Raw genomic sequence first — 18,766 nt, 5'->3', positions numbered from 1 at the left:
CCGTCTGACAGGCGGGCAGGAGCGTCTGCTCCCTCCCCAGGGCAGCACCTGAGAGCAGGCATTTACCGCTTGCCCTTTCGCTCGGGCCCGCAGCTTTCTGAGCTGCCTCCTTCCAACCTCTCTGGCAGGAGGGGGTTTCAAAGAGCTGCCCCCGAACTCCGGGCTGCTGAGAGGTCTCGGGGGGGTTTATAAGCCATAGGGTGCTGTAGGGTTGGATCCAGGAAAGCAGCAGCAAAAGACTCGCCCTAGCAAGAGCCAGCTTTGGGGCACCATTTTTGTTCCACCTGCTTTCCCCGCTGTTAGGTGGCTTATTGTGAATAAAAATAAGACTTCCTCCCCCACCACGCTCACACATTGAAATTAAAGTATTAATGTTGTTTGCCTTACTTGTGGGGGCTTCTAATCTTGAAGAAAAAAGAAAAAGTGGGGGGTTTTTTTGGTGTCCATTTTTTTGTCTCTTTCCATTGATGGATGATTAAATACCCAACCCAAACGGCGATGTTAACTGCCTTTCCTAGCTTATAAACGCAGGGGCTGTTAGTGACATCATGACGTGCCTGTTACCCTTGGAATTGGCAATCTTGTGTCAAGTCCAATGTGAAATCAGTCTCCATTTACTGGCTAATGGACTCGGCTTCACACCGTGTACTACAACACCTAATTCACTAGAGTACATTCTCCTGTGATTGATGGTTCTTTATTGTTGGAAAACAACCAGTAAAAGTTAAGTTGCCATGATTTTATTTTTTTTTAATGTTAATATCCATTAATTTTTTATAACTGAATATGACGGGGCCTTGGTGATTTCTTGCTTGTGATCTTTTATTTAACCGTTTTTCCCCCGCTTATTTATATGGGACTATATTTCAGACACTGGCTGAAAGGAGTTTAGCTGACTTCAGTTCACCATGTAAAGTGTATTCTTCTACAGTAAGATGCTGGAATATTTACCCCAATTAATAGCTGCTGCTAATAAAATAATAAACATGCACAGAGGGAACGGAACACATCTTGCCTCCCTCTAAGAAAGGAATAGATGTTGAGCTTAGTTAGGTAGCAGTGTATGACAGAGTAAGACTCCCATAACCCGGGTGGCAACATCATTATTTTTCTTATTTTTATGTAATATTCTCTTTTAAAGTGAAATTTCTGCTCCTGGTTTGTTTTTTGGGGTTTGGGGTTTGGGTTTGGGGTTTTTTTTTGCCAGTTTATGACCTCCCTGGTGATTTCAAAAGCCAATTTTTAGAGTTTCTTCCTTGGGAGGCTGTGGAGAAGCAGCCTGTGAATGTGCTGCTGTGACATTTGCAGGTTCACAGTCCGGGCAGTAGTAACCAGCTTTGAAGAGATGAGTAGGTTTTGAAAAGGTCATACACAGATCCTGTATTTAGCGCTTCCCTTCTGCAGATGTTCTTGTTTACAAATGTTTTAATTAATCCTTTAGCAGCTGCTTCCGCAGACGCTAATAAGATATGTTAGCACAACTCAACAGGGAGGTGAAGTGTCACCCAAAGGTGACATGTGGCCAGTGAGAGCCTTGTGAAGACCCTTTGGGCTGAGTACTGGCCCACGGGTGCTCACCTCTTGATGTCGAAGGATGGCTCATGCTTTTAGATCTCGCACCATTTGATCCAGGCCCCATTACTTGGGGAAACTAATACAAATAACCCCTCAGTTACTGACTTACGTACTCTCTGTCTACCACAGTGGGTATGTTTTTAATTCATCCGTGTGTGTTTACATTTTAGATAAATGTGCTCATATATTTTTTTACCTAGTTATTCCTGTAGTAATCTTTAGGAACATAATCTTTAAAATGTAATGTGAAATGATTATTTAATTGGGTGCTTGTAGCAGAATTTCTCGTGTTGAGATTTCTGACTGGCTAACCAATTTCCTTGAGCAATATGGTTTTCCACATGATAGATTCCCTTATTTTCCTCAAGAAGACACTGTAATTTTAATTGGAAGGCTTTAACGTATTTTGGATCAACGTGGAAAAGTCAATTTTTCTTCCATTAAAGATCTTGTACAAATGGATGCAAATAGAAATATAAATGGAAAATGAGATCCTAACACTATATTGGCTTTTACTTCAGAGTTTGGTTTTATTTGCTTGGGCATTTTGTAAAGACTGAAAAGGCGGTGAGGGTGTATATTATATATATATATATGTGTGTATATATATATATAAAACATATCTGTATTATGAATATATTTTAAATAAGCTCAGTAATTTTGTGGGAGGGAAGTGTTTTGTGATGCCTCCTTGGCCTTTGTCCCCAGCCAAGCCCATTTTAGCGGGGACCTAAACCATGTCCAAGTCTCTGCTGGTGTTCAAGAAACAGATGTGCCCCACTGGCACGTTACCTGTCAACCTGCAGGCTTATCTGAACACAAAAATGGTGCTGCATTAAATGAGAGGGGTAAAATCAGTTGGTATGACATTCCTCTGCAGCGTTGCACATCCAAGTATGCTTTGATAGCCACAAAGCAATTTTTGTACAGGAATGTGTATTCACTGTACTGGTAAAGTAGCCTCTAGCTGGGAATTACAGTGGTATAAATGTACACCTCTGACAGGTACAGTTATTCAAACACTTCCCGTAGACCGTAAGGGAGGTCCCGGCTCCTAGGGAAGCGAGAATATAAGGATTGCTACTGTAAAGTTGTGAAGAGTTCTGTTTTTTTCCAGCATGTTTGGTTAACATTGTTGATACTTAAATTGCCATTCAAGTCAGGCACCTGACTTGAGACAAATGGCAACAAAAGGGATGTTTCACATATATTAGGTCAGTAGTTTTGCACTCTCAGCAATTTTTCGTAGGCTGTGACAGACGTCCTCTTTTACTCCCAGCTGTGAGAGAGGTTACTGTTCCTATCTGCCTGTTCCCATCCTCTGCCAAAGGTTATCGGATGAGCAAGCAATTTGCAGGAATGTCCTTTTATTAGGCAAAATTAGCAGCCTTACCCTAAACTAAATCGTTGGTCTCAACTAACTTGGCAGGCTGTTCCTGCGGTGAGTTAACAGGTGCTTACACATACTGCTTGACTGGTACTTTGGTGGGTCATCGATGGGAAGGTAAGGGCTGGTGACATCTTCCTCTAGCACAGCTGGATACAAGAGACTTCTTTTCATAGCCTCGGTTACTTTTCTCCTACTTCCAATGCCCCTTGAGGGCTACAAATGCGAGCCAGTTCATTAAATGAAATCTGAGTAAAGAGGAGGATGGTTGGAAGTATAGATGTTTCAAACGATGGCCAACCCAGTATGACCTACCTCTCGCTCTGAGCTCCAATGCTGTTCGTATGGGTGGTGTTGGTTTCTGATGTGCAGCAATAACTTTAACGCCATTAAGTTTTCTCCGGCCTTTGCTGAAACATTAGAAAAATCTTAGCAAAGTTACGGAGCTGTAAAAATTCAGATCCATTAAAACTAACCAGGAAAGGTCTGTTTCTTTGTATGTCAGTACCGATGTGGCTGACTGTTGACTTCCAGTAGATAGCTGTGATCAGCAGTTGTTTACTTTTCCATTGCCTGTTTGCCCAAACTTAGACCAAACCCAGAGAAAAATCACTTTTATCAACTGTTAAATACTGTGTAATGGATAATTTTCGTCATGTAATGATTGCATGTTCAGAACATACTCATGATGCAAAAAAGTGAAGCTGTGTCTTTATGTGTCTGTCTTTTTAGTTCATGCAAAGGGGTTTGGATTCACAAACTAAAAAACAACTAGAAGAAGAAGAAAAGAAGATAATTAGTGAAGAACACTGGTATCTTGATTTACCAGATCTAAAGGAAAAAGAGTAAGCTTGTACCCTTTTGTACTTCTTGTCATCACTGGATTGTTGTGGAGTGGGAATAGAATTTACATATTTTTTCCTGTAAAAGAAGTATTATTAATAGCCAATTAACAGAAGCAAAAATAGTGACAGAGTGGCATTACAGCTTTTTTTTGTTATTTATTTTCAGGGGCGTTCTCAAGGTTGCCTAGTACAGTTTGACCTACTTTCATTTCTTGCCTGTGTTGTTTTCTTTCACTCACAGTTTCTTCTAGATGCATGTAATTAGTTTCTTTCAGGCAGGAACCAATTCATTCTCTGCTGCTTTTTCCCTTCATTTGAGAAAAGGAGTTTGAAACCTTGTGTTAGTAATTGCAGCTCCAGTCACACGGTTAGGTCCATTCAGGATAGTTCTGTCTTCTTGAGCCCCGCTCACTTCAAATCCTGTTTTTGAAATAGGAGATATAATGGCAAAAGCAAAGGAAGGCTTAGCTAATAAGGAAGAAAATGTCCATTCCTTCTATTTAGAAAGGTGCTTTAAATAGCAAGAGAAGTACTTTTAAAATTGCTTGATTTTTGTCCTTTCAAAAGAGGACAAAAATTCCACTGAGGGAGAACATAATTTTTAAAAAGCTGGGATCCAGGGAATTAACTGTACTTGAATAAGGTCATTGATAAACTATTTTCCGTTACTGTTGGTGGATATGACAAAAAGGTAGTTGAGCTTCCATTGCAGCAAGGAAGGTTCAAGCTGGACATCGGAAGGATTTTTCTAACAATGAGGCTATTGAAGCACTGGAATAGATTGCCTAAGGAGACGCTGGATTCTTCATCATTGGAAGTTCGTTAGGTCAGGGGACAGGTTAGATGGACCTCTGCTGTTCATGGTACATGTTTAACTGATCCTACCCTGAGGTAGGAGATATGAGCTTGATCTCTTCAGCCTAACTTCCTATGATCGTAGGAGTTTGTTTTACATGGGAGATGAAGAGGATAAGGGAAGAGGTGCATATGTGTGCGAGGAAAAGAAGGATGGAACAATCCACGGAAGTACTTTTATCTAACACGTGTATTATAAACGCCTTGGGGTCATGTTTCTTTTCTCGCTCCATGCTCATTAAAAGAGGAAAAAAGGAGGGAGAAAGGGGAAATCTTTCTCTGGTGAACAGAGAATTACAGAGTGTTTTATATCCTGACAGACTCAACTAATGCCAGGTCTAACATCACAATGAAAAATTAATTAGAAGCTTTTGCTGGTAGAGTAATGCCACCTGGAGAGTGATATTTGTGTGGTATTTTTATTCTGGCAAAAGCATTAATGTAGGTGGAATCATACCAGCAAAGAGTGCTTTTTGTCAGGAGAGTTAATTTTGCTTGTGGAACTGGCACAGCTTAACTGGCAAAAAGTATTCCTTTGCACTCCAACCTCCTTGTACTGAAAGATTTATCAGAGCGATTAAGCTTCAGAAAGTAGTTGATAGTTTAAAATACACTGTGGTTTTGTTTATTTGTACGGGGGGAAGACAGCAAATGCTTTTTGCATTTGTTTAATTTGATTATTTTAAAGCTTACTGTTTGACAAATGCTGGATTTGGGGTTTCATGCAGGAGCTTTATAATAGAAGAGAGGAGCTTTATGCCATGTGAGGATCTACTTTATGGCAGAATGTCCTTCAAAGGATTCAACCCAGAAATTGAGGTATCGTTTAAATACTCTGTTTTCAGATGGTCTTGCATTAGGATTGAAGCCCTTGAGGATGGGGATTTGAGTGTTCACACTGCATGCTGTTTGGCCTTTGCGGCACCTTCCATAAATCCTCCCATGTACAGGAAATCACTGATTCAAACCAAAATGTTGATCAATGCAGCATCTGGTAAATAGAAGCTTTTTATGTCCTTGTGTTGATGGTCAGCAATTGCACGACTCCTGCAGATTTTGCCTCTCTGAAGTGAGGAAACTGTTCCACATGCAGCTCACCAACACAATAGCTCGCTTTTGCTCCTGTCATGTAATTTAGAGTCCAATCCTACAATTCAACCCTATTTATTCAACACTAACTGGTGTAAGTAAGGGCTTAAAGTTCCAAAGTAAAAATTCTGAGCAAGAGAGTCTTTAATTTCTTTCTGGCATGATTCATGCTGATAGAACTACAATTGAGATAGGAATAAAAATGTTGCCACCAAACTGAAGCAAGGAGGATGAAGGTGTAACGACTCAGAGGTATGCAAAAGGCTATGCAAGGTGATTTACTAGGAGATTCTTTTAGTTATTTTGAACTTGCTCTCACTGTGACTTGGCATATTATTGCGTCGTGGGTTTTACCAGTAGTTTATTGTAAATCCTTGCAGATATTTTTCCTTCTTAAGAAAACCATTTCAAGGACTATGTGCTAACATCACAATGAAAAATTAATTACGATCTAATTCTCTGGTCTCTTGAAGATGTCTGCCGTGCCCTTGAGGATGTTTGAATAGTACAATTCACTGAAAACTCTTGTGTTGTTTCTTTTCCCAAAGGCAAACTCTAAGCTCAGCTTAGCAACAGGCAGGCGTGTTGCTTTTTCTTCATGAGTTTTTGTAACGGTATGCTCTAGCCTGACCAGGGAACAGCAAATCGTTATTAAATTTGATTCTTACCTTTTATGCATTTCTTCTACCAGTGAATTTCAGGATAGTTGCCATTGTGTCCGGGTTACATGTTTAAGCTATTTCTTACTTCATTTTCAGAAGTTAATGATCCAAATGAACTCTAGGTGCAAGGAAGAAGAAATTGAAGTGGATGATAAAATGGAGGCTGATGTGTCAGATGAAGAAATGGCCAGAAGGTAAGTTATATTTTATGACATAATCAATATTAGCTAGGAATGTGATATTTTACTGCATTATGTGTGGGAAAATAAATCCAAAATGCAAACAAACAAAACAAAACAAAAAAAACCCAAAAAAACAACCAAACCCACAGCAGAATATGGTACTTTAAAAAAATGATTTTCTAGGAATTCTGGTGTGTATTCTGTGGAATCTCCATCACTTTTGGGGGTGAAATACCTTGTAGGATTTTTCTGCCTTTTGATATCCAGGCATTCCATACTAATTCCCTCCATGTTCCAGATTGCTAACAAACCCAAACTATCAGGGTGAACAATAATGTAGTAAGTGATCATGTAGTACTTGTGTTTCTTAGCTTCTGATGATTGGCTTTGTTACACCACTTAAGTTGTTGATTAGATTCATGATTTGATCCATTGAAGTTTTCTCTGATTTTAGTAAAAGCTGTAAATTTTTTATTATCTTTACAGATATGAAACATTAGTGGGAACAATAGGGAAGAAATTCTTGAGAAAAAGAGACCAGCATGTACTCCAGGATGAAGATGACGATGGGAATAGTAACACAAGACCTAGCAAAAAAGCTAAGAAAAAGTTCTTAAAACCTCAGGATTAATGTCAGCTGCACAACTGGAGCTAATAGAAATGTTATCTACCAAATATACTGCCACGAACAGGAGATTGTTTGGAGTTTTCGCTATTTAATGTAAAGGATAGATTTGTAAATCTGAGTCTGTTCTCATTGAAATTTCTACCATCCACACGAAAAGCATTTTTCAAAGTGGATGTGTATATAATGGATGTCATACATCCTTTCCTCTCTCAGCAGCTTTTAATGTGTGGGGCACTAATCCCATCAGCCTTCTTAAATGTTGTGCATAATTAGATTGAGTGTCACATGCAATCGAGTGCAACATTATTTACAATTTATGATAACATCTGAGAGAAGTATTTGGAGTAAAGACGAGCTTTGTCCAATCCAGTAAGGCAGTTCAGCTTTCACTGCTGTTTTTATTATGAAAATGGAAACCTTTGCTGTCTTCAAATTGAAAAAAGTCATCAGAAACATGTTTTGCTGTTTTTTACTGTGCTAAAAATAAGATGAGAAAAGAACAGAGAGATAAGATCCATTTTGTTGAATTTTATTTTTTATAAAGCTTATTTAAAAATAGAGGGGTTTGTAGTAAATGTTTTTTTTATAGAGCAAGCCAAATATTGGGCAACATTTACAGTTTGACACTTGAGCAGATTGTGAATCTTAATTTCTGTCTTCCAAAAGAAGTTTGCTAATCTTGTCTCCTTTTCAGCAAAAAACCCTCAATCTTGTAATTATCTAGGTCTTGTCATAAAAGCATAATAACAGCTTCAGAAACATACTTGAAAGCTGAATAAAAAACGATTTTTTTTGTGGTTAATGATTGTGGTTTAGCTAATTTAATGTAAAAAATCTGCCTAATACAGTCTATATAAGAAGTGATCCTGTTTTGTGCTGGCCACAGATGTCCCCAAATATTAATTGACTGCACTGACTTTTTCTGTTTAGTGTGCAATGAAGTAATGTTAGGACGGAAACACCATGCCCTTTGGTCAGTCAGTGCTCTGGGCCTATTGAAAAATGTCAAAGTGGTCTTGTCTAAAGTTATAGCAGTTCTCTGTATCCTGGCTTTCAACAAGAAATATTTCTTTCTATTACTTCATTTCCCCAGCTAGATTTCTAAGTTACTCATCCTTAATGCTGACTCTGGAGAAAGAGGAATTTGTTAAATTGAAGCAAGTAGTGGCCATTCAGTCATGGACGCGAGAGGTTTGGATTTTTTTTTTTTTTGTCTTTTAACAACTCTGTGAAGCAAGACATGAAACTCAATTATATAAAGAAAGAGACTCTGTGTCTGCTGTATTTTGCATGTGATAATATGAACTATCATCCATATATCCAGAGCGCCTCATTAGATATTCAAGATGGATCACACATGGAAAGAGAAATACACTTTTAAGCTACTAAGGGGACCTTACACAGGTGGGAAGTCTGTGATTCATGATCTGAGATAGTTTTTCAGAGCTAATTAGATGCTACTGGTTCAATTACGTAAAACCTGATCATATATTATTGCGAGCTGAAAAGAAGTTAATGATGGCAAGACATTTGTCTTCCCATGGAAGATGTGACCTGAGCTAAGAAAAGATTTATTATTGTTGGTCATCACAAGGAAAACTCGGAATATATCCCATTATTCTTTTTTGCTTATTAGTAGGGAAATGATTCCCCTCTATTTGAATACATTTCTTCAATGGAGAGAGAATTTCTGCAGAGCTATGCTGGATACTTGAAGGGGGGAAGGTGTGGTCTAATGAACCACTGGCAACCAGGAGATGCCACTCCAATTGCATGGCCTGAGAGACAATGGATTGGAGAAGGTTCCAGTGGTGTCACGCAAAGGAGCTTTGGGGCGATTTCGGTAACGATTACTGGCTCAGATGAACCCTGTGTGAAGTCTTTCTTTGCCAAGGCTCTGTGCAGAGAGCTCTCTTGCATTGCAGAGTTCTTTTCAGTCCAATGGGGGCTAATTTTGCACAGTTAAAGGACGTTCTGCCATATGTTGGTCCTTAATTTCCTGTCGTTTCTTGAGGGATGGCTGGAAGTGTGAGTGGCGTGGTGCGTGGGTAAGAGCCTGAGTGAACTCTTAACAGCTTCCTAGAAAATCCATGATTTTGGAATTTGGGTGAGGGGAAGGGTGGTTCTTCTGCTTTTTAAACCTGTCCAACTCCAGCTGTGAAGAAATGATAGATTTTGGTTTATTGTCTTCAAATCTGGGTGCTCTGCTGTTCACATTTAGCTGAAGACTAGGTGAGCTATTGAAATGCTACAGTAAGACCAACTACTAATTTTTAGCACAATCTCTTATTCATGGGAAGTTTGTAAAATGCACCTTTAAAAGCACCACTCATAGTGCATTATTATGAGCAAGACAAAACTAAAGGCAGCCGTATGTGACTTTTTAAATGTACTTTTCAGTTCCCACAGGTAAGAGCAGGCGTTTTATGATGGGATTTTCTGAAATACCCATCTATATTTCCAGCCTTATAAATACATATATATTCACGCATGTATTTTAAGTCTGGCTCTAGCTTCCTAGCCAGGGTAGAAACATTCTGCTATATAAAATCTGTGCTTGAACGACTCTTGACAGAGATGTAAGTGTAGCGGTGAAATATTCATAATGTGAACCTACATTAATTCACACTTTCTTGGCTCTGACAGAGTCTCAAATACAGATGCATTTTCATGTGCGGTTTCCTAAGCTGTAGAACTTCCCCACGTGGTCGTGTTTCTAAATGAAAAGCGTTTCTTCTTTGAGAAGAAAAGCAAGTTGGGTAAGTGGTAAGCACTTTTGGTAAAGAAAATGGCTACCTGCAAAAGTTAATGGGTTAAGAGTTACCAGACACCAGAAGCGCTGGTGCCTGTTACACCACGGTACCCATTAAAGTGAACAAAGCAACGTGTGCGCTGTAGGTCACGCTCACAGGCGGCTCACGGTGTTAAGTGTGTCTCTTGTCGGGTGAAGTTTTGTCCCTCCCTTTGACAGGCTGACGGTATTTATTTCTGTAATACCTGCTGATGCTGGAAACATGGAACTACTGAACAACTTCATTTTTCTTGCTGATGTTTCTCATTTTGTTACTTTCATTCTGCTTAATGCTGGATCTTAAAAAGTCAGGACCAGAGTCCAACTGAAGCGAGTCATCCTGTATCCTCCCTTTAGTAACGCATGAGCTGATTAAACTTTGATTCTTTGGGGAGAGGGGAGGGTGTTCAGTGGTGCAATGGAGTTTGAACCATGTTTCTTCTGTTATGTGTCTTGTTTTCTAATAAGACATTCCTTTATACAATTCTACAATCACGGCTGGCTTGTCGTTGCCATTGGGCGTTGCGTGTATGTGTAATGGGCAGCTGGGCTGGGATTCTGGGACTTAATCCAGCATTCAGACTTACAAAGAAATTGTCTCGTCTTTCTGTTAATTGGAATACCATACTTTTAAATTGTATTTGGAATTATACAAGTCCTGTGTGGGGTGTTACAAGCATTTGTTCTGCTTCATTTCAACAACAGTCAACAGCTAAAACTGCACAATAGCTTAGGCTCTCCGTTAAACCTTTCTGAGAGAGAGTGTTAATAAAGCATAGTGGTGATGAAGGATGTCAAACATCCCGTGTTTCCCTTCTGCATGTGAACGCAGGTTTCTTTGAGAGCTGATGCTTTAAGGACTTGGTTTTCTTTTCAGTCTGGGAGAGCATCTCCCTTCTACAATAATGCCTTGCTAATGGAACCCCAGCTTGAGGCCTCTGGGTTTGTTTACTTTTGTTTGTTTTTTACACCGTTCTTATCTCAAACCTTGGAGGCATTTTGGGTCTGGCATTCACACTTCATAACCTGCTTTTGTCAGCTTTTGGGGAGCTTTAGTTAAACTGTGAAACTGTTCCTCAGCTGTACGCATTGACATTTCTTCATGTGATTTGATGTTGCGCAGTGAGGACCTGGTTATAATTGTCACATCGAGAGGAAAAATCCTGCTCAGGGAGTGGTTATCGACAGATGACGTCAGGGAAGTGGTTGAAGCTTCACTCATCGGCAGTCCCATCAATTTTTAGTATTTGAATAGTAGAAGGGGGTATCTGGGTTGAGTCACATCATTCCAGGCACAATTAAAAATGCTGATACGAGTCCATAGACCTCTGCCCAAGAAACCCTTGCACACCATAACCTGAGCAATTACCTGGGAGCAGCAGCAGGAACATCTCTACAGAAGCATGGAGGCAAAATAACCACTTTGTTAACGGCTGTCCTCAAGGCAAGGGGCAGCAGCACCAGAAAACAAGTGTAGTTCATTGCATAGAGAAGTAGGGTTTGGTGACCTGGGTGGATGCAATTGGCAGTTTCTGTCAGCTAGAATGGAGATGGTGAGTGTTTTGAAGCTCGTAATGTTCCTTGGGGAACACCTCGGTTTGATGAATCATTTAGAAAGGGGTAAAAACCCTTAATGGGAGCTGAGTATGAGAGAATAATATGAACACAAATTAGAGAACAAAGTCCTTAGTTCCGTTATTTAGAGAAAAACTGTCTTCCCACCTCAGTAAGATCTTTCAGTGTCCTCTGTCACCTTCTGCTTGGCCCTTCGTTCCTTGTCCCTGTGCCAGCATCACCACCACTGTGGCCAGTCAGCGGGGAAGAGCCGGCACGCACCACAGCCAGCCCAGCGCTGTTGGCTGCTGAGCCCAGCAGAGGAGGCAGCTACTGGGCCTCCTCTTTGGTGATCGTCTTCTTCCTCAGCTTACGAGCTCTTTGTCCAGGAACTGGTAGGAACTTACCATCTCCAACGCTGCTGCCAAATTTGTTCAATATTGGCCTGTTTGGTTCAAGAAGTTTGTGGTGGGGAAGGGTTGGGCAGCAGATTGTTAGCGTGACTGAACAGACCCTCATTTACTTAGCAAATGGTGTGTGCAGGAGTCATGCAGTTGGGGGGGAGGCTGTATTTACAGCAGCTCTTCATGGTTTTATTCTTTATTTATTTTCAGCTATATATGCTTACAGCATTTATGAGATTTATGATCAGATGATGTCTTTGAGAAAACAGATACACTATCAGTGGGAAGAATCAACATTTGATCAGTACTTAGGATTATCATAGATTGGGAAGAAAGGGTGTTTTTCAGTGTTAATGCTATTTTTTGGATGCAATTGAGAATGCTTGCCCTTTCTCAGTGGTTTCCTTGTTTGGACTTTGTGGGGAAAAAAAAGAAAAAAAAGTTTTTAAAATTTGGAAATGTGGTTGTGATATAATTCTAAAGAATGGGATTCCTTTAGATTTGGTTGGCTCTTTGATCTTTTTCACTTTGATACAGATGAGTGAACACACTGGTGACACTAAAGCTCCTGTGCCAAGTGGTACTCGTTCAGGATAGCCATAGGGGCTCCCATATTTGCTAGACACAGAGGGCAAAAATAACAGTATAGTGGGGTTAGCTTTGTTGTTCTACCTTTGTTATGCAAATAATTTGCAATGCTAAAAATACCAAATTTCCACCCCTTTTGGGATAGAAGTAAAGCTAAACCAGTTGAGATGCTGAAGCACCATTCACCTTTCATAGGATGATTATTTACCAGAAGCAAAACTTGTAGGTATCTCCTTAGAGCCCATCAGCCACAGTAATGCTGCAATATATACAACTTGCGTCACCAGAAAATATATACGTACCAAAAATTACTTTGGGCAGTTTACTGCAACAACGACAAAAGGGATGAATGTGATGATAATTTTCATTTTGTACTATGTTTTGTCTAAGGATGACGGTGAAAGAATTGTGCCTCCTAGTGCTCCTTTCAAGGATTACATGGTTTTATTAAAGGTGTCATGGTTTAACCCCAGCAGGCAACTAAGCACCACGCAGCCGCTCACTCACTCCCCACCGGTGGGATGGGGGAAAGAATCAGAAGGGTAAAAGTGAGAAAGCTTGCGGGTTGAGATAAAGGCAGTTTAATAGGGAAAGCAAAAGTTGCATGTGCAAGCAAAACAGAACAAGGAATTCATTCCCTGCTTCCCATGGGCAGGCAGATGCTCAGCCATCCCCAGGACAGCAGGGCTCCATCACATGTAATGGCGACTTGGGAAGACAAACACCATCACTCCCAACATCCCCCCCTTCCCTCTTCTCCCCCAGCTGTATGTGCTGAGCATGACGGCCTACGGTGTGGGATACCCCTGGGGTCAGTTGGGGTCAGATCCCAGCTCCTTGTGCACCCCAGCCCCTCGCTGATGGGGTGGGGCGAGAGGCAGAAAAGGCCTTGGCTCTGTGTCAGCCCTGCTCAGCAGTAAGGAAACCATCCCTGTGTTATCCATGATGTTTCCAGCACAAATCCAACCCATAGCCCCATACCGGCTACTGTGGAGAAAATTAACTCTACCCCAGCCAAAACCAGCACAAAAGGTAGAGAAATGAGATGAGCTGTGAGTGGTTAGATCTTGTGAAAAATGAAGTTTTAAATATGTACTTCATTGTTTAAATGTTCACAGATTACTTTTCTCCATAGAACCATAGAAAATGTGTTGGCAGCGTATCACCAAAAAAAATCCATATATATATATCCCTATTTATGGGCTATAGGCACTCCAAAATTTCACAGACATATTTATTACCCAACTTTATAACCAGATTCAAATCAGATCCTACAGTTGTGCCAAGAGTTAAACTGCAGTCATCTCACAGCAAATAATTCTATCTAACTGACAGAAGAGTCTTAAATTCCTGATGTTTCCCAGAGTAAAATTCACTTTAATTTGGTATTAGTGTGCTTTTCTTTCAATTGCCTGCAAAAGAATCCCATAATCTTACAATAGCGGTTGCACAGGCAGTGGAAGGTACTGACCATACATAGCATTACTGCAGATTTTTCTGGTCATCTAGATTGTGTAAAATCCTTTGACGTTAATTGGGACAAGTTTTCTATCTAGGGTTATGTTGAATTTCTCTTTGAGTGTTTTTTCCACCTCTTCATCTTCAAGAGATACGAATTCCACCAGATCCATGTTTTCCTTGTAGTTGTATGTGGTCTCAGTGAACGTCCACCCAATCAGTGCTCGAAAGCCATCGGTGGTCTGGAGGGTGCAGATGGACTTCTTTGTAAAGAGGGAATCTGGAGATGTCTGAAGGTACGTGCACTGGAAACGGAAGTCTTCCACTGTCCGTGGCTCAAGGCTGAACATATAAACTTTCCGACACTCTTTTTTCTCCAGAAGATCAGAATTAGAGAAATTTTGATTTGGGATATATTGTTTCCGTCTCACTTTCTCAAGGTACCAGACGGCATTTTTTTCCGTGAAGCGAAAGACACCGGGAGCTTGGGGCTGGTCTTTCCCCGACACCAGCTCCATCGGTTGCCACATCTGATAGGATACACCAAAGCCTCCGTCAACAATATAGGCTTTGCCGTCAATGACTACCTTTACAAGGAGATGGGTCATGATGGTGGCGTACGCGGTTTGATGGGGATTGAACACGTAGGCTCCCAGAAAGCTGGTGTCGTACCCCAGGCGTTTCAGGACCCAGCCCAAGAGCTGGTTGTTTTCCATGCACCAGCCACCCCGCTTCCTCCGCACGATTTTGTTATAAACATGCTCCAACTCCAAAGTAATCTTCTCCCCGCAATGGATGCTGAGGTTTTCAAAGGGAACAGCACGGATGTGATGCTGGAATATATCAGTTAAGGTTTCCAAATCTTGTTTTTCAAGGGAACCTTTATAGCCAGTTCTTGCAAAATACTCTTCAAGGTTCATGTCACCTGTAAAGGAAGGAATTACATTTTGGTTTTGTTTCTTTACATCAGTGATTTATGATGCTGTGAAAAACTGCCCAGACCGCTGCCAGCAAAGATGCTTTAATCTCCTGAACTGCATCAGAGCAGTTTTTAAAGGTAACAAGTATTCATATCAAATGGTTCCCAGAGCAGGTTTGCTTTTTGTCTTAGAGTCATCCCTATGGCAAACAGCTGATGCAATTTCAGCTTGGTATGAGATGGCTGCAAAACGGGGATGCCGTATTTGCCTTGTAACCATAGGGTTAAGAAGACGTGTAAGATCACGCTAGGGAGTGTTCAGGAGGTTTCATGAAAACCAGACTAAATCCACTGTTCGGTGAAAGGCATGTCAGTGGGGGAAGCGGTGTCGTCTGCCAGTCGGAGGGAGGATAATTTGAGCCAGGATTCACATGTTCTTTTCATGTGTCTGCCGCTGATCTACGTGACAGTAAATGAATTGCTCGTTCAGTACACGTTGCTCTTTCACCACTTAGAAAAAGTGAAAACGATACTCCCTGCACATTTTATAGTGTCAAGTTTTATTCAGATAATTATAACTGAAAAAAGCCTCTGACCTTTGCAAGAGTCGCAGAGCCCTGAGTCTTTTGTCTGCTCTGAGTGTTGCACAAACTCGTTTTGGTGTTGGAATAATGAATCTGAATGGAGGTGAGTGACCTAAAAGACAAAGAGCACATCTCTATTCCCTGCTGTGCCCCACATCTCGCAGGGTGCCCTGAAAATGGACAAGGGCTGCTGTACAGGTCTCCAGTCCTGGCCTTTCTCAAAACTCATTTTATTCCTTCCCAAGGAAGCATAACTGAGAATTACTGAAGCCTGGTGCAGTGCATCCCTGGTCTGTCCTGCCTCCAGCAGTGCCAACCTCCTGGCCTGCCTTGGTAGGACTCCTCATGAGCAAGATTTCTGGATGAGGAACGACTCAACTGATTTTCTGCCTTCTAATACCATGGAAAGTCACGCACAGCCATCTAGCTTTGGCAATGGCCCATCACAGTCTGCTGGCCACCGTTACGAGCTGGATGCTCTGTAAGTACCTGATAAATACCGTTTGAAAAACACCGTGTAGATCATCTGCTTGGTTATGGAGCTGGGCACAAAACGTTCTGAAGGCCTGAACCTTTGCAAAGAAATCACCAAGCATTTCAGCAGTCTAGTGTTATTGCAAATACTTAGCTTCTTGACAACCCACAAAGCTACTTGGAAATCTTTTGTGCATACAGTAAGCTGAGGTTTAGACACTTAATATTAGTGACTCAGGAAGACTGTTGTGTTCAGATAAATTCAGCGGTGAACCATTGAATGTTTACTGCAAACTAGAATTTCTCAAGATGATTTTCGGTGACAAGATTAGTGATGTGCATATGCGTGGTATAGAAGCAGCTGTCCAAAGTGAATGGAGAGCCCCATCAAAAACCACGTGTTATCTCCTACAGAAAGGAATTTAGCTTCCCATGATATTTAAGCTTCCAGTGATATTTAAGGGTATTTTGGGGGGATATTCTCGATGTAATATTTGTTAAGTAGAACATAAGACTTCTGGCACTTTTTTCTTTTGATTTGCAGAATCCGAGTCTATCCAATCCTACCCACTCAAATTGTGAGTGCTAAATAGATCACACCAGCATAAAACTGGTTCTCGAGTTTATAATGTTTGTAATTTCTCTCTGCAGCTCCATAATATGATTGATCAGCATTAAATCTTGACTGTGGGAGATGAAAGCTACAGTTCTTTTGAACTGTGAGCAGATCAGATGAAAAGCTAGATACGGAAAAGGTAGTCCCACAAATGTGGCTATGATTTATGCGGAGAAAAGCAGCAGCAGAAGAACTTTAAAGAACGATTTCAAAATGTGCAAATGAAGGTGTTTGTGCCAAAATATTCCTTAACAGGACTATACATGCTGTCAGCAATTTGACTGTTGCAATACGTTATCTGTACTGTTAAAATACGTTATCTGTCTACTTTTATCCTAATACACCAGCACATGGACTTCTGGGGTACGCAATCCACAGTTTGTAATTTCTTTTTTTTTAAGTTGTTTTTAAAAGACCGTAATTTTATTCCCATAAAGCAGAATCTATTGACTATTAGGTTGCTTTTTTGCTTCCTTTGCCTTTGCAGTATTATAAAATAAAGTTAAAAATCTAAAAGAGTCACTTCCAATAAGAGGTTGTAGTTCTAAATTTGTGTCCACCATAGTATCTAAACAAAAGCATCTCATAGTCAAGAGAATCTCCTCCTGAGGAGCAGAAAGACAGAAGAACTGAAATTGCAGTATCATTTTTTTGCCCTTTTTAAAAGCCCATGTTTAGCAGGCAATATTTTAGCTCTATATCCACACATGTTTATAACATTTTTGCTAAAGGGAATACTGCTCACGTTATTGCCCATGACCTTTACCAATCATAAATAAACCAAGTTTGTTGTTTGGGTGTTTTGGAGGGTTTTTTTAAGAGAATAAACTTACCTCTTAAAATAGCCTTATTTATTGATTGATTGATGTATTCAGCTTCTGGGTTGTTTGTTACTGGGACAGCAGTCAGTAAAGCCAGGAGTGGATACAAATCGCAAGGGCTGTCTTCCTCTTTAAGCTCTGCTGGCCCTCACTCCTGAATCTTAAACGTGGAGAAGGGGCAGAGTCCACCCTAAATGAACGCACATTTTTGGACTTCACTGATCCATGAGCAAATTAAACTTTGTTTCTTCTCTATTAATAGATGTTTATGTTTTTCCCTGGTTAAGACCAGACTGAACTTGTTTTCCAGGTAAAATAATTGCAGTAGATGGTCAGAAATGGCTCCATAATTTTTTTTAAATTAAATTATTGTTACTTTGTAAGCCAGCACCTTGCAGTGAAGGATAGTCACCTGCTTCCTTGTAGGTGTACTGAATTGCCAAGGTATCGCAGGATGCGTTTTCCCAGGCTCCGCGGATGCACAAAATGACCCTTCTTTGCTCACAAAGGAACTTCTTCGGTCTGTTCAAAGCTGCCACCGCAGCAGGTAGTTATTTTGGAGCTGCCACACCTAATGAATACCATGAAAAATACAAAGTAATGCAGTTCCTCTCTAGAACTTGGCCTTCTGCACCTTCAAAGTGTTTATTTAATGCTCTCCCGGTCAAGCATGTCTCTTCTTCATTTGACGGAGGTGGAAAGTCGGAGGTCCCTTTTGGAAAGGCAATGAGCACATTAGTCTGCATCTGGGAAAGCACCTGAGGTTTAGGCACTTCAGGTGCCCCATGAGCCTGGAACTAATACAAGCATCAAAGTCTTTTCCTTGGCTGACTGATGCTCTTCTGTCGCCCTCTTCCATGACCCATCCTGTACGGTACCTGCCACAGGTATCGCAAAGGTAAAAGGCTTTTGTGTTGCATTTAACATGCTGTGAAACCACGCTGGTGCACGTCCTAACTTCCCAGTGTTTTCTTTTGCATCTGCAGTATTACTTATTTAAGGTAGCTTTTGTGCAGAATACTGTTTGTAAGAAATACAGAGTTTTATGTATAATGCTGTCATGCCCACCTGACATCACAGGAAGGTTAGGCCCCAAAAGTTTATATTGTAGTCTGCAAAGGTTGATCTAACTTTGTTTCCATCTTTGATACCAAACGTCTGATTTTTAAGAACTGTTGAGTTGCCTCAGCTTCTATTGATTTTGTTTCCATTTCAGAGATGCATAAAAATCAGACTCTGAAAAAATGGACCCTCACAATTAGAGAGCTTTTGGGGTTTTTTAAGTGCCCTTGCATAAATAGCTCGCTTTAAGTCAATTCCTGGTAAGGGTATAT

The 18,766-nt window shown here is 40.7% G+C and overlaps 2 protein-coding genes across 3 annotated transcripts; one reads left to right on the top strand and one right to left on the bottom strand.

Annotated features, from left to right (window-relative positions):
* Nucleotides 1-73: 73 nt before the first annotated feature.
* Nucleotides 74-10,628, top strand: MPHOSPH6 (M-phase phosphoprotein 6). Of its 2 annotated transcripts, none has more exons than XM_009647182.2 (5): nt 74-724; nt 3,695-3,807; nt 5,391-5,481; nt 6,510-6,607; nt 7,082-10,628. In XM_009647182.2, exons 2-5 carry the CDS (start codon nt 3,698-3,700, stop codon nt 7,224-7,226), a joined length of 444 nt encoding a protein of 147 aa, XP_009645477.1. In that variant the 5' UTR covers nt 74-724; nt 3,695-3,697; the 3' UTR covers nt 7,227-10,628. The 2 variants fall into 2 exon arrangements, with proteins under 2 accessions (XP_009645477.1, XP_035758479.1); XM_035902586.1 differs by lacking the exon at nt 74-724 and adding an exon at nt 1,200-1,707.
* Nucleotides 10,629-14,020: 3,392 nt separating this feature from the next.
* On the bottom strand, nt 14,021-18,513 carry LOC104133747 (arylamine N-acetyltransferase, pineal gland isozyme NAT-10). The gene is made up of 2 exons (XM_009647183.2): nt 17,445-18,513; nt 14,021-14,943 (listed from the first exon to the last, which is right to left on the bottom strand). The coding sequence occupies exon 2, from the start codon at nt 14,936-14,938 to the stop codon at nt 14,066-14,068; it is 873 nt and encodes a 290-aa protein (XP_009645478.1). The 5' UTR covers nt 14,939-14,943; nt 17,445-18,513; the 3' UTR covers nt 14,021-14,065.
* Between the last annotated feature and the right edge of the window lie 253 nt (nt 18,514-18,766).

The sequence above is a fragment of the Egretta garzetta genome, unplaced genomic scaffold, assembly GCF_000687185.1.
Source record: "Egretta garzetta isolate BGI_Z169 unplaced genomic scaffold, ASM68718v1 scaffold39, whole genome shotgun sequence".
NCBI lineage: Eukaryota > Metazoa > Chordata > Aves > Pelecaniformes > Ardeidae > Egretta > Egretta garzetta.
This window is presented reverse-complemented; position numbering and strand designations above follow the sequence as displayed.